The 15,917-nt window shown below is 40.8% G+C and overlaps 1 protein-coding gene across 1 annotated transcript in view; it reads left to right on the forward strand.

Moving 5' to 3' along the window:
• Nucleotides 1–4,867: 4,867 nt before the first annotated feature.
• Fam199x (family with sequence similarity 199, X-linked) overlaps nucleotides 4,868–15,917 on the forward strand; it is a 35,704-nt gene continuing 24,654 nt past the window's right edge. Inside the window, exons 1-2 of the mRNA NM_001271176.2 lie at nucleotides 4,868–5,336; nucleotides 15,135–15,354. Coding sequence (NP_001258105.1) covers nucleotides 5,140–5,336; nucleotides 15,135–15,354 — 417 coding nt within the window. The 5' untranslated portion in view covers nucleotides 4,868–5,139. The remainder of the gene's footprint in view (nucleotides 5,337–15,134; nucleotides 15,355–15,917) is intronic.

Below are 15,917 nucleotides of genomic sequence, written 5' to 3' on the forward strand. Positions count from 1 at the left end.
ATGGCTTCTGGCATGGTAGACTAGTGTTCTTCCACTAAGTTATACTGCCAGCTAATCCTGTTGATGTTTTTGAACAGCAAATTTGAAAAATCATTTTAATCAGCTAGCAAAGAAGTCAGTGCTCTGAAAATTGTCACTGATCAAGAATAATTGGAGCCTATACTTGAATACAAGTAAGTTTAGGTGTGGCTGGGGAGATGGGTCAATTCATAGGAGATCTTGCTGCAAAAAAGCATGAAGACCTGAGTTCGAATCCCCAACTCATGTAAAAATCTGATAAGCCTATCACCTGAACATCTAGTCTCAGTGAGAGACCACCCTGTCTTAAGGGAATAAAGTGGAAAGGGGGGGACACTTAAATAAATAAAAACTCATACACACACACACACACACACACACACACACACACACGAATTGTATCAGTATACATTCAGGTCAGGTGCCTTTGTTCTTTTTTGAACACAAGGATAGCCACCAATAAAGAACCATCTATCTCATGAAATTTGGTTACCTAGGGTAAGAGTAAAATAACAGTGTTCACTAACACCTACCAACATTCCTTAGACCATGCTGACCTCAGTACTGCCTATTTTACCTCAGGCAAAAGTGCAAGATCCTCACCCCACTCCATTCTTTATAGACCTGGTAGGATAGATCACAATGTCTAGTTAGCAGAGTACCAAGAGAGTATATAGCTCTGTCTCTAGCCAATATTTTAGTAATGCCTATAGTATCAATCAGTCTGTAGACTCAGCTTTGTAGTAAGTTCATGGTTAACTAAGACAATTTAGGAACCCATCTCAAAAAGCAGAAACAAAACACTACAAATATATACACAAACATGTATACACACACACACACACACACACACACACACACACACACACTGGGCCACATATAGTGGGCATAGGTCTATAATCCAATAATCAATGAGCACAAAGCTGTGGGAGAAGCATCAATTTCAGACTATCCTGGGCTATATAGCAAGACATATTTGTTTGCTCAGCTATGGGGGAAATTGAAAAAGAGTCATCATACATGGTAACAACTGCTCTACTACTGTGCTAAATTCAGTCTCTAGTCTGTTTCATTAAGGTACATTTGCATCCTGACTCCCAAAATTAGATTATGAAGAGATTTCTTTTGGTTTGGTAACTGAAATAAACAGTTTTCATATGATGTACCTGTGGCATAGTCCATAACTGTACTTTGTATTATAATTCATGCTTTAATATTTATGTATCTGTAGCTGTTGTATTCTAGTCCAGCAACTTGGGAGCCTGAGCCAGGAAGATAAGAGGTTGTGGCCTAGAATGAACAGAAATATAAGGCCAGTTTTTGCAACTTAATTAACAAAACTGTCTGGAAGGTTTTTTTTTTAATGTATGATAAAATTGAGGACTGGGAATTTTGTTTGGCGGTAGAAGGATAGTATAACCCCAACAAAAGACAAAGGAAGGGAGGGTCCGATTTTTTAACTTTGTTTTTTATTTTTTGAAATTATAATAAAATTACATCTTTTTGAGCCAAGGGATCACTTAGACCAGGCTGGCCTAACATTCCATATGTAGCCAACAATGGCCTTGAATCATAATTATCCTGCCTCTGGCTCTCCAGTCTTCATGGAAAATTAAATGAATTACTATCCTTATAGTTATTTTATCAAAGCATGTCAAATTGCCTTTATCATTGGAATTGTCTCTGAAATTATTCATTTGATATTATTTTGTCTTTTAAGAAAAAATAGGTAATGCAAGACATTGGAAATGAAGGGGGAACTCTGATACTAGGAACTCTGGGCTAGATATATAACTCAGTGGTAGAACACTTGCCTACAATGTGCAAGGCCCTGGGTTCTAACCACAATAACAACAAAACAAACCATCTGAAACCCTAACTACTTGACCAAACTTGTAGATCCAGTCCTCTTAATTTTATGCCTGATAAGAGGACTCATAAGTAAACAAGCTCTACATGTTATAGTTCAGCGAATAAAAGGTGATTTAAAACATGCTCTGTGGTAGGTTGAATAACAGCTCTCTCAAAAGATATATCTATATCTTAATATGTGGAACTTGTGAATATCACTACAGAATGGCAAAATAACAGATTTATTATGAATTTTGATTGGAGGACCTTGGACTGAATTATGTGACTATGCCTGAAGCCTAGTAACAATGTGGTTACAGACATGAGGCAGACAGAAATCTGACAAGCACGCACAAGGGGAAATATTCTGAAAACTTCGATGAAATGTAAAGATGAAGTCACACGTGCTTGAAGCTATGTGCTGCCACCAGAAACTAAGAGACAAAGGGTCATTTCTTCTCTAGTAACTCTGGAATGAGCATGGCCTTCCCAGACCTCAGACTTTCAGCTTCCAGTACTACAAGAAAGTAAATTGCTGTTGTCTTAAGTTAACAGGTTTGTGGAAGTCGTTTACATTAACTGAAGATATCTAAGGTAACACTCAAGACTTTCTTGCCCTAGAAGATCATGAAATCCAAAAGCCCTTGGTTCAGAATAGTTACTTCAGGATATGAGATTACTTTTTGAGAATGTGGACTGCTTTGGAGGGGGTGAGGGGAAAGGGGAGCAGAAATAGTATTTCAATCCCCAGAGACTACACTTTACCTCAGACAGTTTGGTTAATTACATCATAGCTACTTCTGCAGACTTCGGACTGAGCATGGAAGCTAACCTAGTCCCTTGCTTGGAGCAGCATTCTTAGCTATAACTTCTATCACAGTTGTTACAAGAATTTGTCTGTTTTTGCAGTTTTAGATGTGTGGTTTCCCATCACATCCATTGTTCCATCCACTGTTCCAACAAGTTGTCATACAATAAGAAGTACAAAGAAACCTGAATACAGATTTAAATAACACCTAAACATGGAGGTCCGAATAACCATGGATGAGAAGCTGATAGTCACTGCGACACCATGAACAGGAGTGAAGATATGGAATGATTGTACCAAGTTATTTTATTTTATATACAGGGCCTTACAGTGCAGCCCAGGCTTGACTTCCACTTTGGCCACCCCCTTGTCTCATCCTCCTGAGTGCAGTGATTGCCAGCTTGAGTCACTATGCCTGGCTCTCCACCCTGAGTTATTAATAGTTTCTTTAATTTAGGCAAAGTCTACAAGCCACAGGAGGGACTGAGAACAAAAACTGCCTACCTGCACACTCGGCTTATACAAATTCAATATGAAAGTAAATTTACAAACCGAGTACAGGGTTCTTTTAAAAGTTAATGTGGCTCATGATATTTGCTGAAATAAAACTTCCCTGGGAAATGTAAACATACTAGTTATTTGCCAGCATGTGCTCTTGAGCTTCAGAATGCTGCCTACAGGATCGTTCGAGGACTTCACTTTATCACCACTTATTTTCAGACATACCGCAAGCCTTCCTTTGTTTAAGCATGGCTCATTGGGCCTCACTAATCCCAGACAGACTTCTGTGGATTGGTACACTGAGGACTATGATGCAAAACATCAGTTGTTCAGTCTTTAAATTGGTCAACCCAATTAGATCTTAAGGAATGATCATTTTGAAAGCCACATTCTCAATGCAGTACATCTTTACTTTTTACAATCTGAATAAAAGAGCCCCATCCAGTAGGTATCTAAATGCCTGCATCCAGAAGGTAGAGGTGGCTATCTATGTGGTTGAACAGTTGGGAGGCATGCCCAAGGGCCTACGTTCAATTCCCAACATACATATGTGTTTTAATCATGCAGATTTTTGTTATTCTTCAAACAAATCGCCATAACTTTTCATAGCATTTATGCACCCTAGAGATGATTTAAAGTATTTTGAAAAATCTGTATAGATTATATGCAAGTTATATATTTATATGTTTTATATAAGGAATTTGGGATCCTGCACTCAAGATTAATCAGAGTTATTCCAGGGATATAAAGGCTCTTTAAAAACAGTCGACTATTAAAACAAAAACAGGCCTCGAAGATTTGAAATCACTTGTCTAGAACACAGATTAAAATGCAGTGCTAGGAGCAAAGAGCATCATTTGATACCTAGTAAGTTGATTTAAGTCAAACGAGTTAAGCTCCATAATATCAACGGAAGCAGGGATGTAGGACCTAACAGCAGGAGTACTACATAAGTCTCCTTTGGGAGATAGGGAAGGCTTCACCAAGAAGATACAGCGCTTGAGCTGGGGATTTAAGGATTAGCAGAGGAGAATAGCAGGACATTCCAAACAGAGTACACGGAAAGAAAGCTCAGAACACAAAAGAACATTATAGTCCAGCAGCTCTGAGCAGCCTAGCTGCTTTATAGGGGTTTCTGAAGCGAGGCGATTTAAAAGTGAGGCAGGATTTTTTTTTCTCCCTCTCTTTCCTCACTCCATGGTCCATTTCTCTTACAGTTCATTGCTTTGGCTCGGCCCACCTACTGCAGGAGCTCAGTACAAGTAGATTCGAGACAGGGTGGTCCCACGTGCTGGTGTTCAAGGGCACCTGGGACTCGCTTTTCATATATTCTCTCAGTGTGACCTTGGCTAAGTCCCTGGTCCGAAGGGCTACAGCTGCTGTTTGGCCATCGTTCGGTTCTGGAGTGAGAGTAGGAAGCACAAGGAGAAGGAGGAGGGGGAGAAGGGGAAGGGAAGGAAGAAGGAGGGGGAGGAGGTCGGCTTGGCTGAGGCGTGGGCCCTTCAAGCATCCCGGAATCCCGGACCTCGTGGAGCACGGGGCCGGTTGGGTGCCCTGGGCTTCAGCCACGGACATTCAGTTCCTCCTCCACTCCAGCAGGGGGCAAGGGCAGCGGCTCGGGGCGGCCCTGGAGCTGGCAGCGGCCGTGGGGCGGACCGAAGCCCGCAGCGGGCAGCGAGCGCAGTGGGCGGGGCGGCCGGGCCGGGCGGCGGCGCCGCAGTGACTCGTCGGGCTCGGTGGCGGTGGCGGCGGCTTCGGAGGTTTCAGAGGAGCGGACTGTGTGGCCGGTGGGCTGCTGCGGCCTCGCAGCTACCTTTGTGCGGAGCCCTTCCCTTCTCGGGCGGCTGCGGTGGGCACACCCGGGGGCGGCGGCCACCGCGGCCAGGTTAGCGTGGGGGAAGGGGTGAGCGCCCGAGTAGCCCATCGGCAGTCAGTGAATCCAAGCCGGCCCACCTCCCACGATGTCCGACGAGGCGTCGGCCACCACTTCCTATGAGAAGTTTTTAACCCCAGAGGAGCCCTTCCCTCTCCTAGGGGCCCCTCGTGGGGTGGGCACCTGCCCCAGCGAGGAACCTGGCTGCCTGGACATCAGCGACTTTGGCTGCCAGCTCTCCTCCTGCCATCGCACCGATCCGCTCCACCGGTTTCACACCAACAGGTAAAGGAGCTCTTCCCAGAACCGGGGCGGACTTCCCACAGCCAGGCGGGCGGCCTGAGAACGCCAGGTTGCACTCCTGCAGGGTTTCTCCTGGTCCCTCTTGCAAGCCTGAGCTGCGGGCTGCCCCCTCCCCCATCTTCCTTTGACCAAAGCTCTTCTCAGCTCCTCCCTGTTTTCACCCCCTGCCCTCTGATTTTTCTTAAGACCAGCTTCCTTGCACCTTCTTTCTTCTTCCCTTTTCCTCTTTACACTCTAGCAATTCTTCCCTTCCTCATTGATCTTCTCCTTTTACCTCTTCGTGACCCCTGCCCCCACCAGCACGCTGAGAATCCTAAACCCCAACTCTTGATTTTTAGATTCATCTGCAAAAGTTTAACCCCTTTCATTTCCGGTACACTACAGAGTAAATTTGAGAGAGCCCAAAATCGATCAGTAGCTCTTACAAAAGCACTTTTCAAGATTGAACCTCCTCTTTCTCAATTTTAACCTCACCCTATACTGAATTGTACCAGAAAAATTGTCATTTTTCCCCCCATTGTTGCTTTCAGACCAGGATCTCTCAGAGGTTAGTCCATAAGCAAAACTGTTTTATGCAGTGAGGATGACCTTGAATTCCTGGTCCTCTGGCCTCTGCCTCCCAAGTGCTTTGATTACAGACATTTGTGATGTCCAACTAAGCTTAGTTCAAATTTATAATTTTTTTTCAGTACTATGGCTTGAAACCAGAGCCTCACGCATGCTAGATAAGCTTTCTAATCTGAGGTATATCCTTACTCTATAAACTAGTCATTTCCCCCTTCCTAATGAATACATTGCCTTACTTCTTTCTGTAAAGTAATGTAAACTCTGGAAGATTCCCTCCTATAGCATACCACTGGCCTTGCACCACTGATGAGGGAAGTAGAGTGAGTTTAGTGGGCTGATTTATACAAATAATTTTTTAAAGGTGTTCATCTAAATTATTTTATTGGAAGGCAGTGTTCTGGAGAATTATCTCATGCAAACATTTAAATGTTATGCCTAACGTGGGCAATACGACAGGGGTTTTCAATATAGCCTCAACTTTTAAAAATAATTTATTTTAGGGGCTGGGGATTTAGCTCAGTGGTAGAGCGCTTACCTAGGAAGCGCAAGGCCCTGGGTTCTGTCCCCAGCTCCGAAAAAAAAGAACCAAAAAAAAAATAATTTATTTTAAATTGTGTGCAAATCGGGGGTGGGCATGTGCATGAGAGTGCAGGTGTCTATGGAGGCCAGAGACATCAGACTCCCTGGAAATGGAGTTACAGGTGGTTGTGGCCAGGCTAGATGTGGATGCAGGGAACAGAACTTGGGTTGACTGAAAGAGCATTACATGATCTTAACCATGGAGCCATATTTCCAACCTCTAACACATACATACACAGAGTATGGATAAGAGATGAGGAAAGGGTCCATGTAAGGGTAATAGAAATAAGGAATCCAGTTCTGGTTTCTGATCCAACTTTGCTATATGAGTTCAGTCAGATCCTTACATATTTTGCATATATCCCCCTGCTAACCTTAAAACAGTATCTCTTTACTGTGTAACCCATGTGTTTACACATATCATGTGGTTTATAAAGGTAAATCTATAGTTTTAGAAACAATGTTATTCAGAATACCAAGGCAACACATTTTATAATGAGGTGACAGTGAGTTTCTTACAAAAATTCCAAATCTTTATGGCAAACGGAAGAAATTGAAGTCCAGAGAGAAAGACCAAGTATGAAATTCATAACCCCTAGTCAGGTGAAGGCCTTGCAGATATAGATTGCTCCTTTGGAGCCAGAGGTCAAACTTGGATTAGAGCTAAAGGATCTAATGTTATCAGTGATCACAGCACTTCCTTGAACTTAGAGAAGCATCCTTAGCCTATGAAAAGTGAACATGCATGCAAAATTGAAGTGAGCTCAAGGTATTTGACTTCTGAAGCAGGAGACCAAGTTACACACCCAGTAAATTGAGATAATTTCAGTATTTGCCAACTCCTGTGATGGATTGAGGGCAATCAGCTGGGTGAGAGGTTGGGGGTAAAGCACTGCCAAAATCTGGTGATTAGGGGTGAGCGGTTGGCTGGGAGGTTGAGGGGCTCGAGCAATGGCTCTTTGGTTAAGAGAGTGCAGTGCTTTCACAGAGGACTTATATTCTGCTCTCAGCGTCCAGGGATGTTTTTTCTTCTACAATTTGTCCTGTTCTCAGCTCTAAAGATTCTTCTAAGGTCTAGGTGGATGTTTCAGTTTTCTGAACTCAAACATTAGTTCTACCCACTGTCTGTGTGTTTATTTAGTTAGTTATTTTTTCTTTACTTCAGACAGGGTCTCATTCTGTAGTCTAGGCTGGTCTGGAACTCACTGTATAACCCAGGCTAGGTTGAGACAATTCTGGCCTGGTCTTCTGAGTGCTAGGATTGCAGCAAGAGCCACCAAACCTGGATTGGCTCTTTCATTTCATACCTGCCTTTCCAACCCAATACTTTACAAGCAGGAATCCTGGTTATGAATATGTTTTATCAAAAAGTAAAGGAGGAGTTGGTAATAGATATATAGTTGATGATGGTTTTTGTCTTAGGCCATCTTGGTTTAAATTTGATGTTGTTGTAGTTAATGTTTTCTTTTTTGAGACAAGTTTTCTCTGTGTAACAGCCCTGGCTGTCTTGGACCTCTCTATAGAGGAACTCACAGAGATCCACCTGCCTCTGCCTCCCAAAAGCTGGGATTAAAGGTGTGCACCACCATGCCTTGCTATTATTATTATTATTTTTAATGTGTGTTTGGCCACAGGTTTGAGATATCATCTCATGTAGCCAAGAGTAGGCTTTACTTTGGGATCCTCCTATCTTTCCCCCAAATCTAGACTGCTGATATGGTAACCTCTGTCACAGATGAGATTCATCCTAAGACATTAACACTGGTGCTGTGACTCCCTGAGTTAATGAGATCATAGATACAGCCTGGTATGTGTGGGTTGTTGAGATTACAGGCATATATCACTAAAAAACGTTTTCTTTTCTTTCTTTTTTTGTTTTTTGTTTTGTTTTTTTTATATTCATAAATCTTTGGGGGGCTTTTTTTTAAAAAGAAAGGTTTATTATTCTGTAGCCCCCAGATTGGCCTGAACGTCACTATACAACCCAGGCTGGCCCTAGATTCATTGAGATCCTACTTCACCAGTGGGAGCCATCGTACCTGACTTGTCCTTCTTTTTTGTAGTGTTCTGCCTTCTTGTCCTTCTGCAAGATGGTGTTTGGGGAGATCATGGGCTTGTTGCCGATTCTTTTTAGGGAGAAGTCATATATTTTAGCACAGTTTAATTTGGGGAGCTCTTTTATTTTGGAGGTGTATGCATCACTTCTTTTCTTCACATCATTTGCCAAGTCCATGCAGCTGTCTGTAGAGCACATATGAATAGTTAAGCAGGAAAATCCTACTTAAAGTTTAGTCACCATAAAGGAAACTATTTAGATATTTGGATTATATTTATTTTGCTTCCTGTTTATTACCAGATAAGAAAATGGCCAGATTGTTCAAATAATACTCTTGATGAGGGCCTTGTGAGGATGACAATGTTGTGCCTTTTCATTTATCAGATACCAGGATGGATCTACAATCTCACTAACTCAGGGAGTCACATCACCAGTACTAATTGCCTCTCAGGTCGATTCTCATCTGTGATAGAGGTTACCATGCCAGCAGTCTAGATTTGGGGAAAAATAAATCCTGTCACAAGTAAATAGCCTTATTAAGGTAAGGAACTCACTGTCCAGATCTTTGGAGCTGCACACACATATGGTCCTGTATTACTTGGGGTGCCAAATTAGGAAGGTCACTAGAGCCCAGGAGTTAAGTTTCTAGATTCCATCTTAGAAATACTTACCCTTTGCTGTGAGTATATCATATGATGTGATTAGTCTTCTGGAATTTTGGAAAAGTAGAATACATTTTTGTAAGTCAAATGTGAGTAGACGTCTAAGCAAAATGGCAGTGTTAAATACATATGTGAGTTGAAAGCATTTTCTTTTGCTGAGGTTTTTCTGTTGTAAATAGAGGTTTTGTTGACCTACCTTTCTATCTCTTGCTTCCTTCCTAACAAGATTGGTAAGTCTTGTGACTAAAATATGAGATTAAAGAGGATAATGTAGTTGGTTCTTTCAAGAGAATATGTACATTGACATGAACCATTGGGAAAAGTATACAGGTGAGGACATGATCTTACTTTTCACACTCGTTTGGCAGGATATGAAAAGAGGTATCAGAGACATCAGCTACTCAGCTGGGTGATTTGTTTCTACAGAACTAAAGATTGTTCTAGAGTGCCATCTCAATAGGCCTCTTTTTTTGTTTTTGTTTTTGTTTTTTGTTTGTTTTTTAAATAGTCTCATTCTATGATCCTAACTGGCCTGGAACTCACTGTGAAGACCAAGCTGGTTTGGCACTTCTCTTGATCCTCCTAACTCTGCTTCCTCAACACTGCCATACCTATACCTAGCTCTTTTCTGAATTTGAACATTTTTGTAATTTTATATTTGACATAGTTTTGTTCTATAGCCCAAGCTGGCCTGGAACACACCATGTTGCTTCTGAAAATAACTAAGTCTTTAGTTCATATACACTCTGGAACAGCCTTGGGAAGAAATGCTATTAGCTTTACTATATTTTAACTAACATTTGAACAATACTTGTTGAACTGTTAAAGTCAATCATCATAAATATTGAGATTTTTATCAGCATTTTTCTCTCAAAGTTTTAGGGAAAGTCTCCTTTATGAGTAATTTTATGGTTGTAGTTAGAAATGTGATGTTTGGCAGCCTTAATGGACTAAGATGTAAGGGCTGGACTGGAGAGATGACTCTGTATAAACTTGCCTACAAAATGTTTTGGATTTGGGGACACTGTAAAGTTTGGATTTTAGATTACAGATATTCAACCTATATAATGAAACAGGGTCAGGTTATATGTATTATTTCGAACTATTTATTATAATTATGTGGTTCTGTACATTCCTGTTCTTTCTCATGAGTATGTGCGCAAGTTTATATGTGTTTTTGTATGTTAGTACCTGTTTGTGGGAGTACACCCAAGTGATGTTGCTGGTGGTTTTGTCTGCTTTCCACCTTGTTCATTCAGGCAGGAACTCTCATGAAGCCTTGGTTTGCCCATTCAGCTAATTTTGTCTAGCCAGCTTGTCCTGGGGTTTGGAGTTTCCAGTGGACAGTGATGCTCACTTGCGTAGTTTCATGGGTTCTGTGATTCAGATTCTGGCCCTTGGGCTTGTGTTGCAAATGCTTTAACCATTGAGATACCTCCCCAGCCCAGCTCTTTCATTTTTGATAAGTGGTTTGAAAATACGATTGTTGACATAAACTGGTTATTCTTCAAGGCTTTGGGACATTTAATTTTATTTACTTTATTTTTTTTACTTTATTTTTTAAAAATAATATTATTTGTACATAATTTAATACATCTTTTACTTTCAAAATTTCTATTTGAGGGAAGTAGAATCCTAGAAGGGGAATTACTGAGTCCAAGGGATGAACTTCGTATCAAATGCTAGAAATGGATAAAAGTATTTTTATCCATTTTTTCTGCATTAAAGATATAAGAATTGTGTTTGTAAGTGACACTAGATATATGTACATAGAATTTAAAATCTTTGACAGGAAAAGGTACTATTTTTCTTTTTTTGGCAATTTTTGTTTCAGCTGTGAATCCTGTTCACTTACTGCTGAGCAAAAAGGCAGCCACATCTGAGTGTATCCAAGCCTCGATATACACTCCCAAATCTGAAAACCTGAGGAACACTGAGAGAGTGCAAAAGCACACAAATGCCTGACTCTTGTCAGTGATTGACTAGTTAGGTTCGTAAGTGGGACAGGCTTTTTGTGAAAAATGTCATTATTTCACAAGGAGGCAAAGGATTCCACAGGAGTTTTGCAAGCTGAAAGCCAATTCTAATAATAATAATTAAAAAAAAGGTTAGTTGCAGCTTCTCCCATCACTGAAGATAGTATTTGGCACCGAGATGTTACTGACTAAGAATAATTGTTAAATGACTAATGAATAAAGGTAGAGACTGGTATGGAGTCACGTGGAATTTGAAGACAAGAAAAAATAGTTTGCCCAGTCTACTGCTACACCCAGGACATAACTTCTAAATGACTAATGAATAAAGGTATAATTGCTATTTAGAATCTTTATTGCTAGACCTGGTGATGAGGTTAATTCCTCTGGGTTGTGTACTATTATTAGTCTCTATTTGTTCATATATGTGTGTATATTCATGGGTATGCAAGGATTCATGTCAAGGGTCTTTTTCAGTTATTCCCCACCTTATTTTTAAAATCTGTATTTATTTTCTGTACATGTGTTTTGCCTACATGTTACATGTATGTCTGTACCACATACATGTGGTACTCATGATATCCAGAAGAAAGTGCCAGAACCCCTGGAACTGGAGTTACAGATGGTTGTGAGCTGCCATGTGGGTGCTGGGAACTGAACCTGTGTCTTCTGTGAGAGTGACCACTAAGCCACCTTTCCAGCACCTAACTTATTATTTTGAGACAGAATCTCTCACTGAGCCGAGAGCACTCTGATCTGGTTAGACCAGCTGACCAGCAAGACAGGATCCTTCTGTCTCCACTTGCCCATCACAGGAAGTATTCCCTCACACTGTTAGGTCAATCGTTCTTACATGGGTGCTGAAGCTAAACTCGGGTGCTCACATTGCAACTCCAGGCAACTTATGTACAGAGCTGTTTCCCCAGCCCTAGTATTTTTTTTCTAATGAGAATATTATCTACCTACTAACCATATGATAAAACTAAGTAATATCAGAAAATGTTCTAGGGTCTGGGGAAATAGCTTAGTTGGGAAAGGACTGGCAGAGTTCAGTTCTCAGAATTGGTAACACAGCATGCCTTATAATCCCAGTGCTAGGAGAGGGACATGTATGGATTCCTGGGACTCTCTAGCCAGTCATCCTAAACTACTTGGTAAGTTCTAGCCAGTGATAGCCTGTCTCAAAACAAAAGTGTATGGTACCTGAGAACTGAACAAGGTAATATGCTGGCATAAACACACATATATACATGCATGAATCCCCTCCCCCAAACATACACACACAAACAACACCCAACAGCAAAGTGTTCTAAAATTTTTAGATGAGTTCTGTATTTAAGTAAGTTTATTGATGTCTGCTCTTTTATTTAGGGAACTAAATTAGCATTTCTGTTTCAGTGCTTTAAAATATTTTACCTTTACTTCAAAGGATAATATACCATGCAATTTTTATTTCCTACGTTTTGTAAGTCATGGGCTGTTATATTTAAGGGTAGCTGTACAAAACAGATAAGAAATTGTTCAAAGTTACATAATTCAAGAAAAGCTGGATTTAATGAAAGATGAGGTGCAACCTAATAATAGACTTTTCTTCAGAAAGTCATTATTCCAGGGGCTTATTAGTACTGGAAATAATAATTATTATTTTAAGGATTAGTTTCCTATGTTACTAGCAAGGCAGTTTGTGTTTATGCGGGATCTTAATGAACAATGTTATAAAACTGGTGAAAATTTACAAAAGAAAAAAGATCACTGTACTGCAAGATAGTCTTAATGCACCAAACCTCTCCTGTAATATATACTAGTGACAAAATGCTATATATCCTTGAATACACACAAAATAGTAATGAAACACTAGCACAAATAATAGAAAAATACCCAATACATATTTTTTCTTTGTTTTTCTGAAGCATGGTCTCAATATGTAGTCCTGGTTGGCCTAGAAATTGCTGTATACCAGGGTAGGCTTGAGTCCATAGAGATCTACCTGCATCTGCTTCCTGAGTGGTTTTAAGGCTTGCTCCACCATACCTGGCCAGATGCACACTTTTAAACAAATTAAACAAAAACTATTTTTTACAGTTTATCCATTATTATTGTGTATGTATAGTCAGACTGACTCTCTGTGTGTGTGTGTGTGTCTGTGTGTGTGTGTGTGTGTGTGTGTGTGTCTGTGTGTCTGTGTGTGTGTGGAGGGCATAGATGCCATGGACGTCACGGGAAAACTTTGTGGAGTTAGCTCTCTTCTTCCACCTTTGTATGGTTTCCAGGGATGGTGAACTCAGGTCAGCTGGTGGATATCTGAATTCAAGGCCATTCTGGTCTACAGAGTAAGTTTCAGGAGAGCCAGAGCTACATAGAGAATCCCTGTCTTGAAAAACTGAGAACGACTGTATATAGCTGCACAGGTAGAGGCACTTAACCACCAGCCAAATCTAATGACCTGACTTCTGATCCAGGGACTACATGGTGGAAGGAGAGAACCAACTCCTGCAACTTGTTCTGTGACTTAAAGACACACACACACACACAACATATTAAATATATAGTTCCCAGGACGACATCCAGATTATGTGTATAGAGTGCATGTAAAAATAGTTGATTTTACATACATGTATCTGTGTACCATGGGCATGCCTGATGCTTGCAAAGACTGAAAGATTGTGTTGGACCCTCCGGAAAGAGTTACAGATGATTGTGAACTGCCATGTAGGTGTTGGCAGTTGAAGCGGATCCACTGCAAGAACAGTCCCATAGAAATTGGTTTTATATTTAGACTTAGATTTCATCTCCAACACACACACACACACACACACACACACACACACACACACACACACACACACACACACAGATATTCCTGAAATTTGAAATCGTTAAACTATTAAAACATACCCAGTCCCCAAACATGTCAGATAAGATAATTGCATTTACTTAAAACGTTCAGTATATAGTGAATGCTAAGTGAAAGCATGATACTAAAATATATGAGCACATGGGAAAAGGTACCAAGAAGCTATGTAGTAGGTATTGCCAGATAGTGGACTTAATATGTTAATCTTATACACTCATCTCTTTATTTTTCATATGTATTCATTATGTATACAGTGTTCTGCTTGCATGGATGCCTGCAGGCCCGAAGAGGACACCAGATTGCATTATAGATTGTTATGAGCCACCATGCACTTATTGGGAATTGAACTCAGGACCTCAGGAAGGGCATCTAGTACTCTAAACCGCTGGGCATCTCTCCAACCCTTCATTCATTTCTTATCCCTACATTTTTTTATAGTGAGATTATTTAACGTTGGTAAAAGTTATTTACAGGGCCAGAGAAATGGGTCAGTGCTTACAAGAACTTGCTGCTCTTCCAGATAACCTGAGTTGATGTCCCAGGACCTAAGTCAGTTAGCTCAGGTGGCTAACAGTGGCCTGTAGCTCTAGTTCCAGATGTCTGACATCATTATCTGTCTTCAGTGGGCACCTGCACACATGAAGCACACAGAAAAAGAAGTGATTGTTTAAATTAAGAGGAACCTTTTTGCTTTCTGAAAATGAAATGGAGGATGAATGGATGGGGGAACTACTACAGTCGAGGTATAAAGTAAATAAATTAACTATTCTTTAAGAGGTACTTGAATTTATCTCCACTTTGCATTCCTTTATCTGGCCTGAAATGGGTCACCTCATTTTCAGTAATGGTAATAACTGCTATGTACTGAGAGTTTTCTATATGTGCTAAATTTTCTATTCTCATACAGTCCTCACAGTAACTGAGCCATCCCTTAGTATATTTTTAAAGGGTAAAGACTCTAAGAAATAACCCCACTACCCTCATACTACAAAAGATCTTTGTTGTGAGTATACTAAGTGGGTTTTATTAATGTCTTTAAATTGTGTGAATTCTGTGATTCCTTATGTGATTTCTCTGGTGCTTTTGAAGGTGGAACCTCACTTCGTGTGGTACGAGTGTCGCAAGCTCAGAATGTAGTGAGGAGCTCTTCTCGTCAGTTTCTGTTGGAGATCAAGATGATTGCTATTCCCTCTTAGATGATCAAGACTTCACTTCTTTTGACTTGTTCCCTGAGGGAAGTGTCTGTAGTGATGTCTCCTCTTCTATCAGCACGTATTGGGATTGGTCAGATAGTGAATTTGAATGGCAGGTAAGGTCCCTCCCACTATCAACATCACTATTGTATAAGTAAAAATGGCAGGTAAGTTTTTCCCTGCTTTTCTTTCTTCAATTTTTTTTAAATTTACATTTCAAATGTTATCCCCTTTCCCCCACCCAACCACCCACCCTTCCTGCCTCCCTACCCTGACATTCCCCTACACTGGGGGGTCCAGCCTTGGCAGGACCAAGGGCTTCTCCTTCCATTGATGCCCAACAAGGCCATCCTCTGCTACATATGCAATTGAAGCCATGGGTCTGTCCTTGTGTACTCTTTGGGTAGTGGTTTAGTCCCTGGGAGCTCTGGTTGGTTGGTATTGTTGTTCTTATGGGATTGAAAACCCCTTCAACTCCTTCAGTCCTTTCTCTAACTCCTCCAGTGGGGACCCCGTTGTCAGTTCAGTGGTTAGCTGCAAACATCTGCCTCTGTATTTGTCATGCCCTGGCAGAGCCTCTCAGGAAACAGCTATATCAGTCTTTAATTTCTTTATTTCTTCCTTGATCAAGTTGTCATTGAGTAGAGCATTGTTCAACTTCCATGTATATGTGGGCTTT

This window comes from Rattus norvegicus, chromosome X (assembly GCF_036323735.1).
Source record: "Rattus norvegicus strain BN/NHsdMcwi chromosome X, GRCr8, whole genome shotgun sequence".
Taxonomy (NCBI): domain Eukaryota; kingdom Metazoa; phylum Chordata; class Mammalia; order Rodentia; family Muridae; genus Rattus; species Rattus norvegicus.